Source organism: Onthophagus taurus, chromosome 2 (assembly GCF_036711975.1).
Source record: "Onthophagus taurus isolate NC chromosome 2, IU_Otau_3.0, whole genome shotgun sequence".
NCBI lineage: Eukaryota > Metazoa > Arthropoda > Insecta > Coleoptera > Scarabaeidae > Onthophagus > Onthophagus taurus.
Genome location: NC_091967.1, coordinates 10706461 through 10729135, shown reverse-complemented (window position 1 = coordinate 10729135; position 22675 = coordinate 10706461). Strand labels below are relative to the sequence as shown.

At 31.1% G+C, this 22675-nt stretch overlaps 2 protein-coding genes across 4 annotated transcripts; one reads left to right on the top strand and one right to left on the bottom strand.

Moving 5' to 3' along the window:
- Positions 1–274: 274 nt before the first annotated feature.
- LOC111426833 (uncharacterized) lies at positions 275–6243 on the bottom strand. Of its 2 annotated transcripts, XM_023061633.2 has the most exons (5): positions 6084–6232; positions 5903–6006; positions 4608–5736; positions 1662–2083; positions 275–1594 (listed from the first exon to the last, which is right to left on the bottom strand). In XM_023061633.2, exons 3-5 carry the CDS (start codon positions 5733–5735, stop codon positions 421–423), a joined length of 2724 nt encoding a protein of 907 aa, XP_022917401.2. In that variant the 5' UTR covers position 5736; positions 5903–6006; positions 6084–6232; the 3' UTR covers positions 275–420. The 2 variants fall into 2 exon arrangements, with proteins under 2 accessions (XP_022917401.2, XP_022917400.2); XM_023061632.2 differs by lacking the exon at positions 5903–6006 and having other exon boundaries at positions 6084–6243.
- Positions 6244–8052: 1809 nt separating this feature from the next.
- LOC111426865 (diacylglycerol lipase-beta-like) lies at positions 8053–21865 on the top strand. 2 transcript variants are annotated; one of them, XM_023061681.2, is made up of 6 exons: positions 8053–8336; positions 16791–16914; positions 19365–20364; positions 20421–20924; positions 20978–21240; positions 21294–21865. In XM_023061681.2, the coding sequence occupies exons 2-6, from the start codon at positions 16820–16822 to the stop codon at positions 21463–21465; spliced, it is 2034 nt and encodes a 677-aa protein (XP_022917449.1). In that variant the 5' UTR covers positions 8053–8336; positions 16791–16819; the 3' UTR covers positions 21466–21865. The 2 variants fall into 2 exon arrangements, with proteins under 2 accessions (XP_022917449.1, XP_071050316.1); XM_071194215.1 differs by lacking the exon at positions 8053–8336 and adding an exon at positions 11508–11861.
- Positions 21866–22675: the final 810 nt, after the last annotated feature.

Sequence of the window (22675 nt, the reverse complement as noted above, 5' to 3'; positions counted from 1 at the left end):
AATAATGTTAATAGCGTTTTATTTAAAACTGAAATATCTAAGTTAATTAAAACTATGTGGCAGTTTCCAGCATAATTATAATTATTTAAGAAATTAATAGAGGAGGATTGAATTATTACCAATCAGTAACAGTCGTATGAACTTATTTACAAACATTTAAATAGATTTTTTCAACCAGTTTTCATGATTATGAACTTTGAATGATTAATAATAATAAATTAGAGTCTTAAGTCATATTTAAATAACGAATTGGTACTAGTCCATAAAAACAAGATTATTAGAATATACATGTATTAACTCCACATTCTACAAAATAATATGCTTATAAAACACAATACAAGTAATGTTACATAACATAAGGCACTTTTCCAGTCCATTCATATTTCATATTTATCTTGTTCTTTAGAACTTTACACCTTTTCAATTGAATAGATTTTTAAATCCACTCATAAGTGAGTTAATCTTGTTTCCAGTAGGTTTATCATCATCATCATCATCGCCATATAAATCGGCATAATTCTCATTCCCTTTTTGCTTTCTAAACTTATCAAATTTAGCAGCACCTTCATTGTCGCTATCACTATCCTGATACTTTGGTACCTTATTATTATCATCCCTATAATTATTTCCATATTTTTGCTTCGATTTTTCAGTTTTTTGATTATCAGAATTATTTGAATACAATTCCTCATAAAACAAATTTGAATCATGGCTTTTATCTTTTTTCTCTTTTTGAAAGGAAGGATGTTCCATGTTATTCATGGGAACATTTTGAGTTTTTTCTTGTGAATTTGGAGGTTGTTGAGGATAATTTGGCACGTTAGGATACAAATTTGGCGGTTGATGATTTGGTGGATAATTATTCCAATGAGGATTTGGTGGGTAAGCGTTCGGGGGAATATTTGGATATGGAAATTGAGGCGCATAATTAAATTGTGGAGGAGGTTGCATTTGGAAATTAATAGGAAAGCCTTGATAAAAATTAGGCGGAAATTGATTTGGTTGCATTAAAGGAGGAATATTGTGTTGTTGTGTACGGTTCTGATTTTGTGTCCTAGGAAATTGATTTTGAGTAGAATCTGTATTTTTTTCTTTCCAGTTTTTTTGTTGATATCCCTTTTGATTTGAATGATTTTGTTGTTGTTTTTGATAATTTCTCCCAAAATTTTGCATTTTATCCCGAGGAAACGATTTGTCTTGACCAGTTTTTTTGTTATTTTTAAACTTACCATCTTCGTGGATCATATTAACTTTATTGCTACCTTTTCCTCTAGGAGCTTGGTGAGTATTTCTCTTTAAACCACTATTTTTCGATTGAGGTAATACATACTCTGTATTTCTATGTTCAACCGCTTCACCTTTCTTTTGCATCTCGTGCATATTTTTTATTTTTTCACCCATTTTATTTAATGAAAACAAATCTTTAATTTCCTTTATTATCAAATTAGGGGTGATATCATTAGGTTTTAAATGACCAACCACAGGGGTATTGAGCGCATTTTGTAAAATCTTCTTTTCTTCATTATATTGATTCAGCATATCTTTTAAATTTTTAATTTGTTGAAGATTACACTCAGGACCACGACCTCTTTCTCTGAGATAAAAATTACATTTTTTAAATAAAATACTTAAAAAGAATAATTTTATTTCATGTATCTTACCTTGCAATTAATATTTTAATATAATTTTGATAAGCATCATTAAATGGTGTAATAGCATTTCGTTCAAGGAAATGGGCAAACTTTGCCATTGATTTAATTATAATATCCTTTTCTTTTTCATATTCATTCATTTCTATTTCTATTTGTTTAATTACTTTTTCTCTCTCTTTCATTCCTAAGGTCATGTCATTGATTTGCGTACGAATTCCCTCCCCTTCAATTTGTCCATTTACTGTTCTTGTTTCGTAGTATATGTGCATGTGGGCCGAAAAATCACAACCACAAAGTTTACACTTACCAGTATGATCCATTGCTGCACAATGTTTTAACTCAGTATCACCAACAATTTCTCGTGCAACATTTGTTAGGAAACAAGGATCATGACAACGTTGTTTATAATGTAATTTTGTTATGTCCCCAACCTGAAATTTATTAAAAATTATTTATAAAAATGGAAACCATTCTTTAAGACAGCTAAACTGCTAATAACAACTAAAACGGCTAAACCAGAATGGTTCCAGTTCTACGTTTAGTGTTAGTTTTACTTTTAGTTCAATAAAAATATACAACAATCTAGCATTGAATAACAACTAAAACTAGAACTAACGCTACACCTAGAACTAGAAACATTCGGGTTTAACCGCACGTCTCTCAAGACGACTAAATCCGATTGATTCTAGTTCTAGTGTTAGCTCTAGATTTAGTTCAATAAAAATATGCAACATAGTGATATTTTATATTAACTAGCGCTGCCCAAGGTTTATACAGGTTGTCACACAAGAATGCCGCAAGCTGTAACTCTGTCATTTACATTCCGATTTTCATGAGCTATCAAATGAAAAGGTATGATTCATGCTACAAATAAACTTTTTCCAACGCCATCTTCAATTTCAAGCGATTATCAACTTTTGATTTTCAAATTGCTCGGTATGTTTTTCTTCATGTTATTGGATAGATTTTTTCTGAATCCATGAATGTACACTACAACATCATTAATTGTAATTGTAGCAGAGAAAAACATTAAAATAGTTTCCAAGCAAAAATTTACATTTTATCTTTTATTTCGGGTATAAGTAAACCATAGAATTTGAAATTTTGTATGTATGTACTACTGGTTAATACCTTATTTTCACCATACCTTAAACTTCCCTGGCGTCCTCTAAGGGGATGAAATTCACAACCTCTTTGACTTTTTTATGACAACTTTTTAACGCCATAGATTATTAATATAAAAAATATGGGTTGTAAAGCTTATTCATTATTGGTACTTTTTTGTCTGTTTAGTTTTTTCCTTAAAGATAATAGTTTTAGCGTAAAAAAATAAAATAGGCTACATTGTACTGTAAAGCGCTGCTATCATTAAAAAAATTTTTTTCTTTATAGCTGGCTATGGAAGTTGTGAACTTACTAGGATCTAGTACTAACTAAATAACAACGATTAATTATGATTTTAATAAGAAAAACCACAAATAAGTGTTTTAAACAATATTAAAAAATTGATACTCTTTCTTAATAACAGTCAAAAATTATTAATAATCATCAACAATTATCAAGATTCACCGTAAATGAAACTTACATGTTCTCAGAGCCAACTTTTAGAATAATTTTAACTACACATGGCGGCACATACGGGTACATGACCCGATATTTTATTTTTTTACACGGAAACTATTAACTTTAAGGAAAATGCTAAAGAGACACAAAAGTACCACTAAATAATGAGCTTTACAACCCATATTTTTTTATGTTAATATTCCATAGCGTTAAAAAGTTCTTATAAAAAAATCAAGGAGGTGGTGAATTTCATGACCTTAGAGGGCGCTAGAGAAGTTTAAGGTATGCTTGAAAATAAGGTCTTAACCAGTAGTAGCTGAAATACAAAACAAAACGTAAATTCTTGGCTCAACTTTGATCGCTTATAGATCGAAAACAAAAGAGCGACCCTATGTTTATATAAAGAACTTGTGTTATTTAGGCAAGTACTACATCCTAGTAAAGTTTCCCGAATAAAAACTGAACCACCCTGTAAGAAGGACTTTCGACTTTTCAGAGTACCACGAGAAAAAATGAAAGGAAGTTTGGCGTAATGTTTTGGTCTGTAGTTTTAAATTTCCCGCTTGACTTTCGAGCCAAAATGGCGGCAAACCGCGGTACTTTGTAAATTTAGGGACTTTAGCCTCCTCTAAAGGCTAAAGTAAGTCAAGCGGGAAATTTAAAACTATGTCGTTCTATTTTTTCTCGTGATACTCTTAAGAGTCGAAAGTCCTTCTTACTGCCATTTTTGCAACTCCAAAGGCAACAAGACGGCAATATTTTTGTAAATAAGTGGTGAGATGCAGTGACAAGCTGTCAAACCGCCATTTTGGCTCGAAAACAGGCTTCATGAACCGCAGTACTTTGTAAATCTACGGACTTTAGAAGAGGCAGTTTATACCGACATGATGACCTTCTATAATATACATATTATATTGTATTTCAACAAGGTCTATAGAACATAAGGTTACCCAATACCGATTCTCCTCCTCCGAGAGGCAAGGTGGGTCAGTGACGTAGCTGGTTCTATGAACAACACAACATGATACGAGGTTTAAATATTTTATATAGACTGTACCACAGTATAGGCTATCTTTTATTCTGACTGTATCGAACCAGTGACGTCAATTTGCGGGGTAATAATCGATACTACAGAGGCATAGGGAATGAGGTAACCTTATGTTCTATAAACCTTGGTATTTCAACTCTTTATGGTACCACAAAAAAAAAGGAAATTTTTCGTAATTTTATCAACAAAACGACATATTTTTAAATTTCCCGCTTGATTTTCTAGCCAAAATGGCGACAAACAGAACTATTTCATTTGCATTTTATGTTGGACAAAGTAAATAGCTAAAAAACCTACAGCTAAAAACATTTGGGTTTAGCCATGTGTCACTTAAGTTAACTTACAGAATATTTTTCACAACATTTACTATTATGACAAACAGTTTTAGGTTTTGGACATTCAATCTGTTCCAAATCAATAACAGGAATATACAATTTTCCATTTAAATCATCAATTGATTTAACTTCTTGTTTTAATAGTTTTTGATGGTTTCGCAATGCTGTTAAGTTATCGTCGATCAATTCGGTTATATCTGCAAGTGGTCTTGAAAGTTCCATAATTACTTGACGTGCCTTATTAACAGATATTGTTCGCCTAACATCATGAGGCTTTGGTTTATTAGGACCTTCGCCTATAAGGTATTTGATTAATCGATAACATTCATCTGAAGATTTGTCCCAACTTTGCTTCTTTAAAATTCTATCCCCTGTATCATGATTTTGTTTTAAAGCGGCTAAATAACGAAAACTCTCATTATCCAAACAGAAAATGTTGTCCATGTCATATTTAATTACTACATTTGGTGGCTTCTTTGCTATTTTTTCCAAAAGAGAGAGTATAGCAGAACTAGAATCTTGAGGTTTATAAGAAGAACCTCGAGAATTAGTAAATACAAATGTTATAATTTCTCCAGCTGATTTTTCCAATTTTGAAAGCAATTGAATTATACAATATTCTAAAGCAGGTGTTAAACGGGCGACATTTGGTCTCAATAAAATGCAAATTCCATGTAACGTTTGTATGCGTCCAATATAGGATAAAATGTTTTCTAAATTTGTTTTATCTTGTTCAATACCTCGATCATCACAAATTCCTGGGGTATCAATTATTCGTACTTTTTTATTATTGAAATCTGGTACTGGAAAAACATATGAACGGACACCTTGTGTAGCAGCAGTAACAATATTCCTGTTTTCATTTGTATCTTTATTACTACCGACCGAAATCGTGTGTCGTTCCAATTTACCATCTTTTTCAATTTCAACTTCAAATTTTGCAGGAATAAGACATTTTAATTCACTTTTTTCAGCTAAATCAAGTGAACGATACTGTAAATAGTTTGTGAATGAATTTATGAAGGTAGATTTTCCAACTCCTGTCTCTCCTAATAATAAAATGTTGATGTCATCTTCTTCCACTGACATTTCGCGAAAATTTGAAGTTAAATCTTCAACATCATCTTTTGCAGCCATTCTATGAACAATAAAAAATATTTATTTAATTACAAAATCACATATGAATAACCCTAAATGTAGTTGATATGATATCAAAACAATACTAGATAACATAACTGGTGTTACAACAAAAAATCATTGATTTTTTGCAAAAACAAATAAAATTAATTCAAACTTTTACTTACTTAAATCAAATTAAAGCCGTTTAATTTAAGAACGAGAGGACAAAGTACTATTTAACACTGATTATCTCTTGCCTTTTACGTATCTCAACATAATCCAAATCGTACTGATATAAAAAGGGTAAGCCCCGAATATTATCCGAACATAACTTAAGTATTATTACGTAAATTACGGATTACATACCTTCTCTTTATCAAAACGAATCAAATAAATGTAAATCTTATAACGAGGATTACTTAAAATGCTAGAAATAATGATAAGAGCTCGTTAAACTGTTTACTAATTAGCGATCAACAACACTCAGCGACCAACTAATGGCTGACGGGTGCAAAGAAAGTAGATAATTCTTTTGACATTTCTCACCATTGAAAGTAGATTATAGTGATTGCTCGAATTACTGTTTTATACTAATACGTTTTATTATATTGTAAAAATCTTTTTAATGATTTTATTATTAATATTACGCAGTCATTTTGATTGTTGTAATTTAATTTAAACATTATCACAGAAAATAAAGTTGTGACGACTGCTCTATATAGTTTTATATCTATGGGAAGGTAAATGTTTTTATCAACATTTAAAAAATTTTCTTCTTTAATTATTTAAATAAACATGAGATTTTCATTAAATGTTTATTGCTGTAAATATGTTGGTTGAACAAATAATATTGAATATTTTTATTTAATATAGAAAATAAAATATTTTTATTTGGGCAATATGGGTTGCCTATTTGGTAGTTTTAACAATAAAATTAATTAAGTTAGTGAAAATTATTATTAATACATCACACTTTGTAGTTGAAGACGGCTTTTCTCAAATCATTAACTAATTATCAAGTAATTCTCTTGAATTTCTTGGGTAAAATAAAGAGATATGTTATATTCAAATTTCGACAGAGTAATCATCTCTATGTTTGTGCATCCAAAACATCATAGCATGTATCTCTTCTGGTGCAAAAATGTTTGTAACTGAACAATACTTATTTTTTTTTAAGTAAAAACCGTACACAGGGGATAGTATATGAGTTGCTGGAAAGGAAAGCGTTTTCACTCTGCTTTTTATGATGTGTGATCAGACTTATCAGTAATCACTGCGAATTTGACGAACATAAAATATTATTAAAGCGGAATCCGCATGGTTTTCTATGGTTAAGTTACTTGAAACGTAACTTTATCGAACCCAAATCAACCTAGAATTTCAATAACCCTATTTCGAACGTCTTTCCATCTGCTGGGATGATAGCTTATCTTCTAAAGTGTTACTTCTAAATTTAAGCAATACAATAAGCTGGAAAATGCTATAAAGAACTTGGAAGAAAGAATAACCGATGCTATAAAACTTAAGATCATAATCGGTAGAATAAATACTTATATGTACATCAATCATTTAATTTCTAGCAATTAAAAGACATTTAATAATAAAACATCAAAAAACAATAATGTGTATTTTTTTAATCTAAATTGTTATTTTTATTTTAATTCATAAATCTAAATGTTAAACCTATATTTTTAAACAGTTCCTTTTGATATTAATGATGTAAAATTTAATGATTGATAGTTGGTACTTAGTATTAAAATTAAGATATATGAGAAATGTCATGTTGAAACTGTCATTGTTGACAGTTTTGTCAGTCTTGTTATTTATAATAAATTGAACCCGTGTTTATTAAATAATTTTATTATTAAGTCCAGTAAGATACACAATAAAGGAAGACTCTAAGGCTCTATGTGACTGTGATCACACTGATCACATACGGAGTGGCAGCCTGCAAGCTCAAATTATAATTTTATTTTTATTAAAACTGTAACTTTTTGACATTTTAGTTTCTTCATTGTGTCAAACTTGACGTTTTAATCTATTTTGTCAATTTGTTTTAGTTTATTTATAATTACGAGACTTAATTAAGTGTTAAATTATGATTTAAGACATATATTTTTATTAAATTTACAATTTTTAAATATTGTAAAAGTTTTTGCATGGTTTTATTTAGGCCAAATGGTTGCAATTTCAAACGAAACAGCAGCAGCAATTCCTTAAAGTGAATAGCACACGGCACAACGTAGTGGGGCCGCGCAATATCATTTTTTTGTGTTTGTCGTCTTTCTCTTGTATCGGTGGGGCCTCGTTCTTGGCTGATCGTCCAAACCGGAACAGGTGTCAGTCGGTAGCCAGAAATCGTAACGTTCGCGCGCTTATACCTGATAACATAGAAAAAACTGGTTCGGTTTACGGGTAAATAACTTTATTCTAATAATTCAACAAAATAGAATCTTGCAATACTACATCGAAAGTAAATTAAGAATGATTATGATGACAAATCTTGATCAGATGGAATTATTTATTAAAAATGATCGGTGATTTTTTAAGCAGTGAATTTTCTTCGTAATTTTGTATGAGTGCTACGAGGTATCTTTGGAAGTTGCCTTCGTAATTTGAGTAAGTATGACACATAAAGTTATTAAGAAAGGAGGCGAGAAATGATTCTATTACTATTTTTTTATGTGATTTTATTATTGTTTACTTGATGGTTTCTAAATAAACATTTATTTGGTCAACATTATAAAACCATACTTTTTTGTTAAATCTAAGCAATTTATTTAAATAAAAACCACTTAATTACTTTACATCACCATTTAAACGTTACAATCAGAAATTTCAATTTATAAACTTAAAAAAACCAAAACATCGATTATTTACGTAAGAATTACGTTTAATTATCTTATAACAATGTCTCTAATTAGATTTAATAACACATTTTGTACGTCATGATCAAACCGGCAAATTGACCGAACTCGTTTTGTCCTATTAACTTCCAGAAAATAATTACATTTCCTTGTTTTACCGTATCGCTCGATAAAATCAAAAGAAAATGAAAATCTTTCGGATCTCGTTACAACTTTAAAACAGGGAAGTAAAATTATTAAAGTATAATTTCTCTGTTCACTATAATATTATTGTAGTGAAACAACTAAGTTACGTAATACATAAAATAAGATAGTTAAACCAATTTTTGTTGTTTAAAAGAATTTCCATCACGCTAACCATATGTTCAATAACACCAATTATGTAATTTCTACGAAATTTTAGTATGATGTTTTGATATTTTGGTACAATTACAGTATAACTTTCATTAATTGACATAACCAACACTTTATTAAAGTAATGGTGGACAGCAGAGACCTGTGCTATGTTTACGAAATCCAAATTGATAAAGATTGGTATATTAAAATTGTTTGAAAATCGTTGAAATGATTTGGGGAGTCATTCCTGGGCACTTGGGGACATCATCTTCTACTATTTAAAAGGTGAAAATGTTTACATGGAAATAACATATAGGCAACGAAAGAAGTTCGTTTAGATTAAAAGCTAACGGCTTTCTGAACCAACTAAAGAGTACGCAGAAATTGCCATAATGACATTTTGTGTTTTTACAAATATACTGATTAGTTGCACCTTTATATGATTCTCTGCTAGCTTCATTGAAAAGGATGTAAAATTGGATGTAAAGATTCCAACGGGAGATCTAAGGTAAATTTTCTTTTCTGCATACGTGCTCGAGTTCTATGGATATTTCAGGAGAAAGCCATGTAGAGACGTTGCACCTGTTGTACCAACATTCGCAGCAGGCTTTCAAGGTAAAGATTCTCAGTCGATAGAATAATTTTTCTTCTGCTGCCATTTAACGATCAGTTCAGAACTGGCATGGACTCGAGGAATCCAACTATGTAGTTAAAACTATGACCTTAGCAGATATTGATGCAATGTGATTTCTGCTCATTAAATTTTTGCATCTCATTTTATCTAATCTCGATCGAGAAAGCTTTAACACTTAATTATGAAAATATGAATAGTAATATGTGCCGCTAAGTTACTTATTAGCAATTTATTTAAAGATCATTACCTGATTAACTGTCTGGTTGTAGACGGCTAACTTACAACTTCTCAGTTCTTTGGATATTGTGAGGAATTTCGTTTTCTGTACAAATATGCAAATTGTCCTCGTCCTCAGCAATAAGTACAGCGTCGACACCATGTGATTTTACAGAGTGAGTATACTTTGTCTGCTTTGACTTTGTTAATTTATTATTATGTTTATATCTCCATGCCTGATACCATCTGATATTGATATATTTTTTTGACATTCGGTTCCCCATTTTTATTGCTGTGATGTTTATTGCTATGATTGGTGGGATCTTTGCCAATGAAGTAATTCATTGGTACTTTGAATTTATCACCATTACTTGAATACAGTTGTGAACTTAAAACATATTTCTACTTCTGATTGTTTTTATCAAAAATTAGCTATGCTCCAACACTGAGATAATATTGGAACTTCTTCGGAGACATATTGACTTAGATGCACTAAATTACATACATATTACATTTTTTCTAGGTTGAGAGATGGCATTATTTTAAGATGTATATGTTTTGTCTAAACAATATGTCTAAACTATGTCATTATCGGATCGAAGAAGATACCAACCTATTATTTCAATGAACATCGTTTGAACCTAGTTGCCTCTCTTTGTCTATCCGCCTATCTTTTATAATCCATAAAAAGCTATTAATGAAATAGTTCTTTTAAACATAAAAAAATCGTTAACCTGTAACAGGATGAAAAGAAGACTTTTTGAATCCTTTTAAATACAACACTTATGGTGCTTTGTTTATTTTCTATTTCCTTTTTATTTTATTACCTTATTTATATTCAGGTATTTCACAAAATTTATTAGTCACCTTCAAGGATAACAAACATAATCAAATACGAAGGTTTTTTTTGAATTATATTTCTTTCGCTTGTTGTTCCAACACTTGAGAAAGTAGGATAAAATTCCACGACATGCTGACATTTCAACAGAAAATGCATCTGTAAGCACATTTCATTTCGTAACAATACCGTTTTCTTAGGATACGCTTGCTCATTAGACACGGCGTGTAGTAGCAAAGCAATTTTGAAAAGATTACAAAGAAAGTATGTAAACGTAGATCGAGAGATTCTTTCGAGATATGTCATGCATAACCGCTTCTATTTTGTAATTATTCTGTATTCTCAGAGAAAGGAGGCGAAAGTTTATTTTTCTTTTCAATACATTTTTTAATTAATTAAAAGTAAAAATGATTTTGTTTAGATCTAGATCAGGTCAGATCTAAGGAATTTATTAATATCACCAACGGATACAAACAATTTTGTTGAAACCAATATTGTGTGATTATAAATTCAATACCGATTACTTTCACCATTCGCAAAGAAAATAGAAATACAGTACAACCTCGTTAAAACGGACATCGGATGCCGTGCGTCTCTTACGACAGCCAAATCCGAATGTTTCTAATTCTAGGTTAATTACCGGGCGGTGGTGGAAAAATAAATCGGCTTGTCTTACAAGTGTTGACAAATTTTTAACTTTTTTAACTGTGTCAACAGCAAAGGACTACATATTTCAAGCAAGGAGCTAGATACTGCTAACAGAAGACGTAGCAGAAAAGTAACTACTGCTGTTAGAAGACTAGGTACTGTTTGTAGCAGTCTACATTCTCCTGGCAGAAGAGTTTATAGTGCCGAAAAGATTGGGTACTGCTCCAGAACACTGCTTACAGCTTCCAATAGACTACATACTGTACGAATTCTTGTAGTTTTTGGGAAGTGGTTGATCTGAAGGGTGTGAAAAGGACTACATACAGAATGGTGAACATTCCTCGCATAAAAGTAATTACAGCCAGGAGACTGGATATTGCTTGCAAAAGACTATGCACTATTTATAGCAGTCTACATTTTCCTGGCAAAAGAGTGGATACTGCCGAAATGATCCAGAAGACTACTTACAGGTTGCAAAGGACTAAACACTGCTATTAGAAGATCAGATACAGTTTGCAGACGCCTAGATATTGTTAGCAAAGAAATAGATCCCCAATTGTTGTGGTTTTTGGGAAGTAGGTTGATGTGGAGGGAGTGAGAATTAGGTAAGCACTAAATACCTGTCTTAAGAGATTTTGTGTGTATTAAAGTTATTAATATAACGGACTTTTATCTATAACGGATATTTATCGAGGTTTTACTGCATTTCACTTACAATATATAAGTGCAATATTTTTAATAAAGATCACATTAATATAGATACCGTAAAAAGTGAAAGTTTTTTATAAAACTCTTTTAGTACGTTATTCATTTTGAATGAATCATGATGCCAACATCTGAATTATTGGCAACAATTAAACCAAATGGAATTTAATCAATCCGTTTGAGAAACGATTTCACGTGATCCGATATGAATATAAAAAACTTGATTGAATAGTAAATTTTTATATTATTCATTGTTCTAATATTTAAAATTATTCAATTGATATTTAATTTTGGCAGTACAAGAATTATAGCTTAAAATTTTGTTATAACCAATTTACATGTGCAAGAAAAGATATATGCAAATTAATTTGTGGTTATATAATCGTGTGCAAAAACACAGTATTGTACAAAGGAAAGTTAAAGTGGTTTAAACTGTTAATGGATTTGAAGAAAAGAACTTGGAAAAATTGTTTAATTTATAGTTGTTACAACACATGTATTGCGTGTATTTGGTCGTAATACTATGGTTATAGATAACCGAATAGTTATATATACGTGTAAGTATACATTGGATAAATATGGAAAAATTCCTCCAATGGAATTTATATTTGTATGTTCAAACTGAACGGTTTCGTGTTTTTACATAATTAATGTGGTGGAACCGAGGGAACACCTGTCGTTTTTATGTTTGTAAATGAATGAATTTGCAAATTAAATTTAAGTAGATTAAAACGAGCTCTTATAAAAATAAAAACAATATTTATTTATATTTTTATTTAGAAAAAACTAAAAAAAGAATTGGAATAAAAAATTTTATGAGATAAATTTGGGATAAATTTGTTTGGAGGGTTTGAAAGACCTAAGAAAACAAACGATTTCTGCCATGATATATTGTTAAACAAAACGGTTTTGGTAGAAAATAATCAAAAGACCCTCTTAACTTTTTTTTTCAAATAAACCGATTCTATTTTAAACGCAAAATTTTCATATTGATGTAATCGTAACGATAACAATCGAACATAATTTTATGTAGCTTATCTATTAAAAAACTTACTTTAAAGAAACATTGGCTATTGTTTAAAGATAATAAATTTTAAACGATAACAGATCAATATAATAAGAAATCATTTAATTTTTCTTTTATTAAAATATATGATAGCAGAGAGAATGTTGTAATCGGGTTCGTTGTTTAGTGCGATAAAAAACGAGTAAGTTATTATGACTTGCACCTTTTTTATTTCTATTCTTATTTTTTTAATAAAAACTATCTTACCATATCAACTAAACTATTCATTGTTTATTTAAATTAAACTATTTGAATTGATTATTTATTTATCAGATGTACCAAATTTTATGGGTCTAAAATGTTTATTAAAACTAGTTTGTTGACGATTAATTAACAGGTAAGTCGATTAGGATATTAGGATCTTTTAAGATAATTAATTATTTAAATACATTTCATTTAATTTTATCTAAATTTGGATAGACAACTAAGCTGGATAAATATATGTTGGATATTCAACACATTTTAGCATAAATAATAATTTAATTTTTTTAACATTTTAACCCACAAAATAGAACTTGTGCATTACGACAACCTAGATCCTTTCCAACCCCTCTATTACATTGAAGACAACATACAATTCCTCTTTCTCTTCATGTTGGCCTTCTGTATTAACGGTATATTTTTGGCAATTACTCTAAAGAAAGATGCATCTATCTTTAATGTACGCGGTGTCGTAGACTCTATAACGCTAAATTTCGCTGTTTCTTATACATCTTTGTAAAGATGCAAAGTCTTCTATAAGAAAACATTCTGCAATGTGGTAGTTTGATAGATTATAGGGTTCTAGTTGGAGTGTTCCTTGTGATATCATTTCAGCATTCGTTTGAAGGTCTTAAAACAGTAGGTTACACGATTATGTTGTGCTTATATACATCATTAAAATAATTTGGCATTGCGCACTTTCATGAACCAGTTTAATGTTTTCATTTAGAGATTTCTTGGTGATAAATGTGGAAGCCAGAAATAAAACTCAGATCGATTTCGGTTTTCGTAATCGCTATCTTAGCGTTCTATATTCTGTGCGATTCTCCTTTACTATTATACAGCTGAAAGTTCGAGCGAAATCTTTATTGATGTTAGGAACGTTGGGACCAATACAACATGAAATCCCAAGTGTATAGGTCGGTTTCGATCCGACTTCAATCCGAATCGTAAAATGACTGTAGAGCGATTGGAGAATAGCATTACCAATTGTAAAGTTCTTAACGCTTACATAAAATAGCGTATTTTATAAAAAATCTTTTTCTTATAATACATAATATGTAATGAAATTTCGATACAAAAAACATTGAAGGACGCCAATATGCTTTCCAGTAATTTCTCATAAACATGTTGTTGTATAGAGGATTATTACAAAAAAAATAGGCATCAATCCAAAACTAATTATCCCACCGTACGAAAACACAGTTATCTAGATGGTGCGGAAACGTTTTGTCTAAATAGTTTCTAAGAACACTATGCCGCTGAGATGTTGTTCCTCCTTGTTGGAAAATAATAAAAAGGATTTAAGCCATCAACTAACCAATCAACATTTGATAATATGTAACTCCCATAACTGTATTTTCTTCCAAAAAGTGTGGTTCATGCACCTTCGCGCGAGATACCACATAGACATTCACTATTTTAGAATCACGCAAATGCTCCGACATACTGTGAACTTTCTCTCTCTTATCGAACGTTGTTTATTTACTTTGTCATTTATATAAAAAATTAACTAGTCATTGAATATTGTCTATTCGTAAAAGTCTTTTTCTTCGGTATGTTGCAATATTTAAAGTAGAAGTTTCGACGTTTCAGCTTGTTACAAACACTATTACATCTTTAGTCGTAAATTTTCCAAATTTCGTTCAAGTAATCAAAGTTCAGGTAATCAACTTATGGTAAACATTCTCTTCTTGACATTTCACCTCAAATAAGTCTCAATCCTGAACTGACGCATTAATAATATGGCAATGATGATAATAACTTAATAACATCAATTTTTTTACTTGTACTCTTAACTCTACTCTGAACTTATGTTCCTGTATTTTTTAGAAGTGTATCCGGAAAATAAGGTATTAATTTTTTCAAGGATATTTGCGAATTTCATTTTGATTTATTCATTCGACATAATTTACTTTTTTTTTGTTATTACAATTTGCTATTACACTCTAAAATAGAAAGTTTAATTTTTTTTTCAACCAAAAACAACACATTACTGGCTCGTGGGTAATTAAAGTCATTTTATTCTGAGTGTAATGAATTAAGTTGGCATATTATATTAAAAATATCATCGAAGTTTTCATATAATTCATTACCTAATGAGGATATTTCATTGAGAAAAAAATTTTAACACAAATTGTATTTAAATATGATAGCAAATTATTTAAAAACGAACTATTGAATGTTAAGGTTAGTTTTTTCTTACTTTACTTTTCTTATCATATACATAATTCATTTTAATAATGTATTTCATTTTTAAATTATTAAATTATGATTTCAAAATCACTAGATTTAAGTTGGCAACAAGATCAATTTTAATTTCAATCATTAATTTATTCTGATTGTTTCAAGATTTAATGTTTATATCTTTTTATGGCTTAAATAATCTGGTTAAAATTGCAGCTTACACAAAAACCTGTATAAGTTGACCTAATTCCGACAGGTTGTTCTCCAAAAACGCATTGTTGTGACAGCTGTCATAATCAATTATGTTTGAAATTTTTAAACATTACTTCAAAATAAAATGTAAAATTCATTGATACATTCAAATGTTAAATTCTACTATAATTCCACTTTTATTGCGTCAATTTCATACTCCAACTTTTGTAAAAGTAAATGTGGCCATTAACCGTACGAGACAACGTACCATTTACCGGTTAAGCAAGCTCCAGTTAAATCTGGTATTTGGCACACCTCCATAAGATCCACTTTTTTTCATGTAATCTGTATACATACACAAATACCATACATTCACGACTTTCATTCCAACAAATTTTAAAGGACATCTTTACTTTTTTTTTCAATTTATTACTATTTTAATTGACTTATTCACCCCAACTTGTAGTTTATACACCCCAATTTAGCCGTAAAAACCTTTTGTTGATTATGTTTGTTTTGAAATTATAAATGAAAACGAAATTGTAATAGATTTTGTTTTGGTTATTCCAGGAATAAACCTACAGGTTTATTTCGGATGAAAGGTCAACGTGTGACCTCGTACAGTATAGATCAATCCTTTCCGACCTTAACCCTGGAAGCATTGACCTGCTCAGGGTGGTTTTCCCGGATCCTGGGAACAGCTCAAAACTGGGTTATATCCTTTGACATTTACAGGAGAGAAATATTAATACATAAAGTTGATATAAAAGTAAGAATATCACTTTTTTAAAAGTCGATTTGTTTGTTAGTTAATTTTGTTTCGACCTTCGAATATAAATTTCTGGGAGGACTCTAAACGAGATGAAAGTGGTATGTCCGGTAAAATTGATGTTACATAAGGATCAACGAAAAGAAATTTCGTCTGGTCAGCGGTTTCACTTTCTATAAAATATGTTGGGATTTTACTTTTACCTTCAACGTGATGATTAACAAAAATTTTTTTTATATAATATAATACGTAGAATCGTCATAAAAAAAAATGTTTGATCATTTAATTATAAGGTATAGTAATTATTTTACTCACGATCAGCACCTATTAAAATTTATTTATATTTCTTAAATATTTACGAACAAAAAAATGAAAAAACCAGAAATAATTAAAATGTATTATTTCCTTTTTCAGATTTCCTCTTCTTTTAAGAAGAGCAAGTGATGCCTGCAATTCGACTTTTTGGCAGAAAATGGTTGGCAGCCTCGGATGATCTTGTTTTCCCTGGATTGTTTGAAATATCAGTAAGGTTCTTATGGTAAGTATTGTATGCTTTACTTTTTCAGCACAATCATTTTGATCAAGAGTGTACGGAAGTATGAGGCACCGTCAATCGTGTTATTGCTTGCCATCATTATAATTGAGTCATAACAACTCAACTTCTACAATAGGCTAACTCTTTCCTCTGGTTTTGATCCTACAAATTTGCCAATGACAAATGACAGCACGAATACACATTTTCAAGCCAAACTACAATAACAGAACAACTCTCATCTTTATGTGTTTTCTTGCATTTCTTCACTATTACTCTCAGAATGCGCAGAAATCACGCTGCGCAGAAATTTTGCTGTTTGGATTAGACAGTCGGGTTCTAAACAGTGTATGTCACCGAGCCACAGGAGAGAACAGGCCGGAGCTTGGATCAAATAAGCTAAAACCACAGTCTTCGAGAGGAAAATTTCGATTCGAACTGTATCTTCCTGTTAGTGTATCATGAAAATTGAAGGTTTATGGAAATAAGTAAACAGTCTGCATATAAAAACGATTCTTCCTTTGTTCGTTGCCACGACGAACTGAGTGTATATGTATATGGCAAATTGCTGGCACTATTCTTGTGCAAAATTTGCATGCAAGGTTTGTCCTAGGAGCTTGTTTCAGCTAATTATATTTTCAGTTTTCTGCAACTCTTTTAAAAGACATCCCCACTCTATTACCTCGCCAGCCTATGGTACGCTAAAAAATAAGAGGATTTTGTTAGTACATCCCTATATCTAAAATGTATGGTTTGTGAAGAAACTTAAAAAAAAACACATTTTCAGTTGGCTTTGATTTGAAGCAACCAATACATATACAGTACATATAGATGAATTATATATTGATGATACATATTGATGACCCGAACCTTTTCATTAAATTCTTTCAAAGATACATCAACATAGTTTGTTAGTTAAGGCTTAGGATCCATTCTAACCCCATTAATTTCAATCTGCTTTGGTAATCACCTCGTTAACCTTATGGTGTTTTCCGAATCTCAAACATAGTTGACTTAGAATTGATTCAACTCCTGAGTCAGGAATCAAGGATCTCCTATTCCTGAGTAGTTTTGAATATTACCAAGCTGTATAGAGGTAATTTTGCAGGTTTTCCAAGTCTCCCCGTCTCATGCAGATGGCAGTTAAGCAACGGGGATAAAAGCCATTGCTTCCAAGAGAAAGACGTCTTTTCTTACAATCGAATTTAACAATTACTAAATGTTGAGTTACCAATTGTCGTTTCAATTATCAATTTGGTTAATTGACGTTTATAAATGCTAATTTGACATTAAAGCGTCAAGTTACAATTTTGAATAACCAATATGTCCTTCTCAATACCATCCTTTACTATTGAATTGCTAATTCATTTTAATGAATTTAGGAGGTTAAGTTAATTATTTTCGTTAATCTTTAAAGTGTTCTTATTAATCGTCACCTTCGAATGTCGTATTTATTTCCGTATTTATCACAAGTTCCTAGCGACATCTACCGCCACACCTACGAAGTTATTAATTAACTGTCTTCTTTATCTACAGTTGATAATTTCATATTCACAAACGCAAATCATTTACGATTGGATTGACTTTCTTTGGTGAACGGCCTATTTTTATTGGTTTAACCGTTGGCAAATGTAAACGTACAAATTTTACGTTTGCTAAAATAGTTTGCAAACGTTGACGTTTGGTCCAAAATTGACAGTATAAATGTCAATTTGACAATTTAACAAAATTGATAATTTAAAAAAAAATCGCCCTTAAAATCAAAGGTTTTCTTGTAAGTATCATTTATTAACATTATTTTTCGCGAAAATAAGTCTATTAAAGTTAACAACACATAATGAGAAGTTGATGTATGTAATAATCATCAGCGTGAGTTATCTAAAAAAAAAAAACTAGCACAGGGATTTCCAGTATGACATTAAGTACAGTGGACAGAACGGCAATTTATTAAGAAAATTACCTCAAAAACAATCCAACATTAAAAACAATAAAAAATAAAAGTTGTACAGAGTGATTATTATAATTTATACTTGTACAACAAATGTTGTTTTGATTTAATTTGAAAAAAAAACCAGTTTACTTAATAGACTAACATAATGTTTTTGCGAAAACATACCCAATTTATTTACGCAAAAAAACATACGCAAGTACATTTCTTAAGCAATTACACGGTCGTAAAAAAAACATAATTTTTTAAATAATTGCAAATTTTAATGATGTAATTGTACAACACTCTGTACATTATGCGCACTACTAACAATAAGTATGCCTAGTCATTCTTATTATTATAGTGATTTATGTTTGTGAAAATTAACGGGTCATTAAAAATATACTGGTTATGAGAAAAATGATCATTTATGGTGATTGCACATACAGAATACACACGACCTAGGAATAATCATATATTTGCTTAGTTGAGAGTTACATTTCAATAATTTATTGTTTAAAATTTCCAGGTTAAGTTTAATAATTTGCGTCCATTTAAAATACTACGAATCAACATGGGAATGTTCAAAAGGTGGCCAATACGTCCGAACCTACATCATAGGGATGATGTCCCTTCTATCAATCGTCATCTTAGTACTCGTAACATTAATAAATCGAAGCGCTCAAGGATCGATAACCGACGAAGAAGCAAGAAAACACGTTCCATCAATACTCCTGGTTAAACTTTTCCTAATAATTCCAGAAGCTGTTTTAAATGTTTTTGGTACAATGTGGGCATTTTGCGGCGATCTCGTCGTTTGTCCTTACGAAGGACACTTTTCACGTACCGTAATCGAAGCTTTAGTAATTTTTAATTGGGCTCTATTTGGTTTAGCCATTTTTGGTTTGGCTTTAATTTTCGATCCGGTCGGTTCAAGAAGATATCACGAAGTTCAAGAAACGCCGAGCGCCGGCGAATCTTTAAGACACCGCAAAGTTACCAACGTTTGGCAACGACGCTTTCGATGGGTTTTCTGTTGGGTACGAAAAGACGAACATGGACACGAAGCTTTCCAACAAGTCGCCGCTTTATTAAGCGCTTTATTTCGAAGCACCGATTTAGTTCCGTCCGATGTTATGGCCGGTTGCATTTTACTCAGAGTGAAACAAAAACGTGAAACGCGCGAAATGAGACGAATTCAAATGATATCGAGTGACGAACCGAAATATACGACGGATTTAAATAGAATTTTTTGTATGGCACCGAAATGGGTTAATTTAGAAAATGCACGACATTTTTTGAGATTATCTATGGCAGCTTATGGATGGCCGTTTGTTATGTATAGATATTGCGCAACCGGAATGTTTAGACTTTTGAAAGAGATCACTTGCTGTTCTTGCTTTAGAAGCAAAGCAGTTATGGTTACGGATGATAATTGTTGTTTGTGTCATTTAGCTGGGTTTAAATATACATCAAAAGTAAGAGATCAAGATATTTTGTTTGCATCATTTAGAAATCATGTTTTTGAGGTGAGTTATGATTTTATTTTTATTGATGATAAAATATTGTTTTAATTTTTTTTTAGTTACCATTTTGTGTTTTGGCAGACCACAAAACCTCAAACATTGTAATCGCAATTCGCGGTTCGATTTCTCTCAGAGATATCTTCACCGATTTAACAGCGACGTCAGATCGTTTCGAAGCAGATGGTTTACCACCTGATACAATGGCTCATAAAGGGATGATAATCGGTGCTAAATACGTAGCAAAGCGACTGAAAGAAACTGGAATTATCGATAAAGCGCTTGGACTTTACCCGGAATATGGTTTGGTTTTAACAGGTCATAGTTTAGGAGCTGGAGTAGCGGCTCTTCTTGCCTTGAAAATGCGACCTAATTATCCCGATTTAAAAGTGTATGCATTCGCGACTCCCGCTGGGGTTTTAAGTAGGGAAGCAGCTAAAATGACTGAATCATTTATTTTTACTGTTGGAGTTGGGGATGATTTTGTGATGCGTTTGGGTGTGGATAGTATTGAAAATGTTCGAACCGGGATTATTCAAACGCTTCATGCAAGTAAACTACCTAAGGTGAAGCAAAAATTAAACCAACAATTATTTATTTAACTAAACATCTTTTTTAGTATCGAATTATGTTAAATGGTTTTGGTTATGCACTTTTCGGAATTCCATCTGGTGATTTAGAATCAACTTGGCGAGATTACACTTCGAATTCACCGGGAACATCGCCGCTTCTCGGGAGAAGGCCAGTACCAACCGTTGCGGCTTCAACGGAAGCCGCCCTTTTATCACGTGATATAGGTGTTAGAAGATTCTCAAAAACACGTCTTTTTACACCCGGCAGGATACTTCATATTGTTCACAGGAAAAAGACTAAGGCGGAGAGGTAAATTTAAAATTTTTTGTAATTTAATGTACTTTTATATATTCGATTTTTAGGAAAGCTGGAACTGGTGGTCCAAGTTTTGAGATGCGGTGGGCCACGGCTGAAGATTTCATGGAATTGAAAATTATGCCAAGGATGATTTTGGATCATTTACCAGAAAATGTTTATAAAACACTTGACACAATTCTTGTAGAACAAAGAAATAACGCAAGTGAAGTTATTTGAATCATTCCAAAATTATATAAGAATGCTTATTAATTGATAACAAAATAATCAACAAGAATCAGTCACAGAATCGAACCAATAATTTTTTAATCTACAAATAATGATTATTTTGTTGTCAATTTGTAACTGAATATATTAATAATTGAAAAGCAATTAAAAAACAAGTGATTTAAAAAAAGGAAAACATATCAGCAGTGATTGATTTCTTATCTCATTTTTTTACCGTTTTAACATTGATTTTTTTATTTACTTTTGATTGGTAATTTTAAGTTTTTGATGATCAATTGATTATTAGTTTCTTTTTTGTAAACTGCGGAGACGTGTATTTATATTTTTGTATTAAGGTAAATGATGTAAATATAAATAAATAAATTAATAAAAATAAAAATCTTATTTTTAATCAAGACTTTTATTGAATTGCTATTTACTCATTATGGTTACAATTAAGCAAGTCTCACCAATTAGTTCATTATTAAACAATATTTATTATAATAAGTCTTTAAGAAGAGCTCAAGATAGTTTAATAGGCAGTTGTATGGAGAAAGGCAAAGCACTATGTATGGTAGTTGTTTGTAATCAATATATTGATTAGATCGGATCATTTAATATTAAGCTTATTATAGGGGATTATTTCCCATAATGCTTTTATTTTAAGGTTTCTAGGAAGGTGTATAATTTATGTTAAACTATTTTCTCATATTACGCTGGAGCTTGACACTAAAAATGCAATAAACAACATATATTGCAATTTTCAAATAATAAATGAGTATTTAGGGTTTATATTATTAAGAGTAACCCAATCATTGACGCGAAAGTCATTCCCAATAGTTTTTTTTACACTTGGAAAACACTCAAATGTTGTACCTGATGTGGAGGTGATCAACCTGGATTTCCACATGTCCAGAAGTGTAATAATAAGCCTTTATTGTTTATAATTTACAATATTATTACAATACATGTATACACCCAAACCGTCTACCCTCCTCCTCCATCGCCACACCCTCAGCTCCTTGCCCCAATCACCTCTCTGCCCAGTACCTATTCCCTCTCTTGTCATTGCCGCAGCGGAATCTGGCCACCAATCTCTTCCCACCCTCATCGCTCTCTATCTACAGATACTTTGGCAATTCCTCTGTCACTATCTCCCCATAACTTACATTATATATCTCCCTTCCCGTATTTGTGACCTTCTTTTCCTGCCTCTGTATGT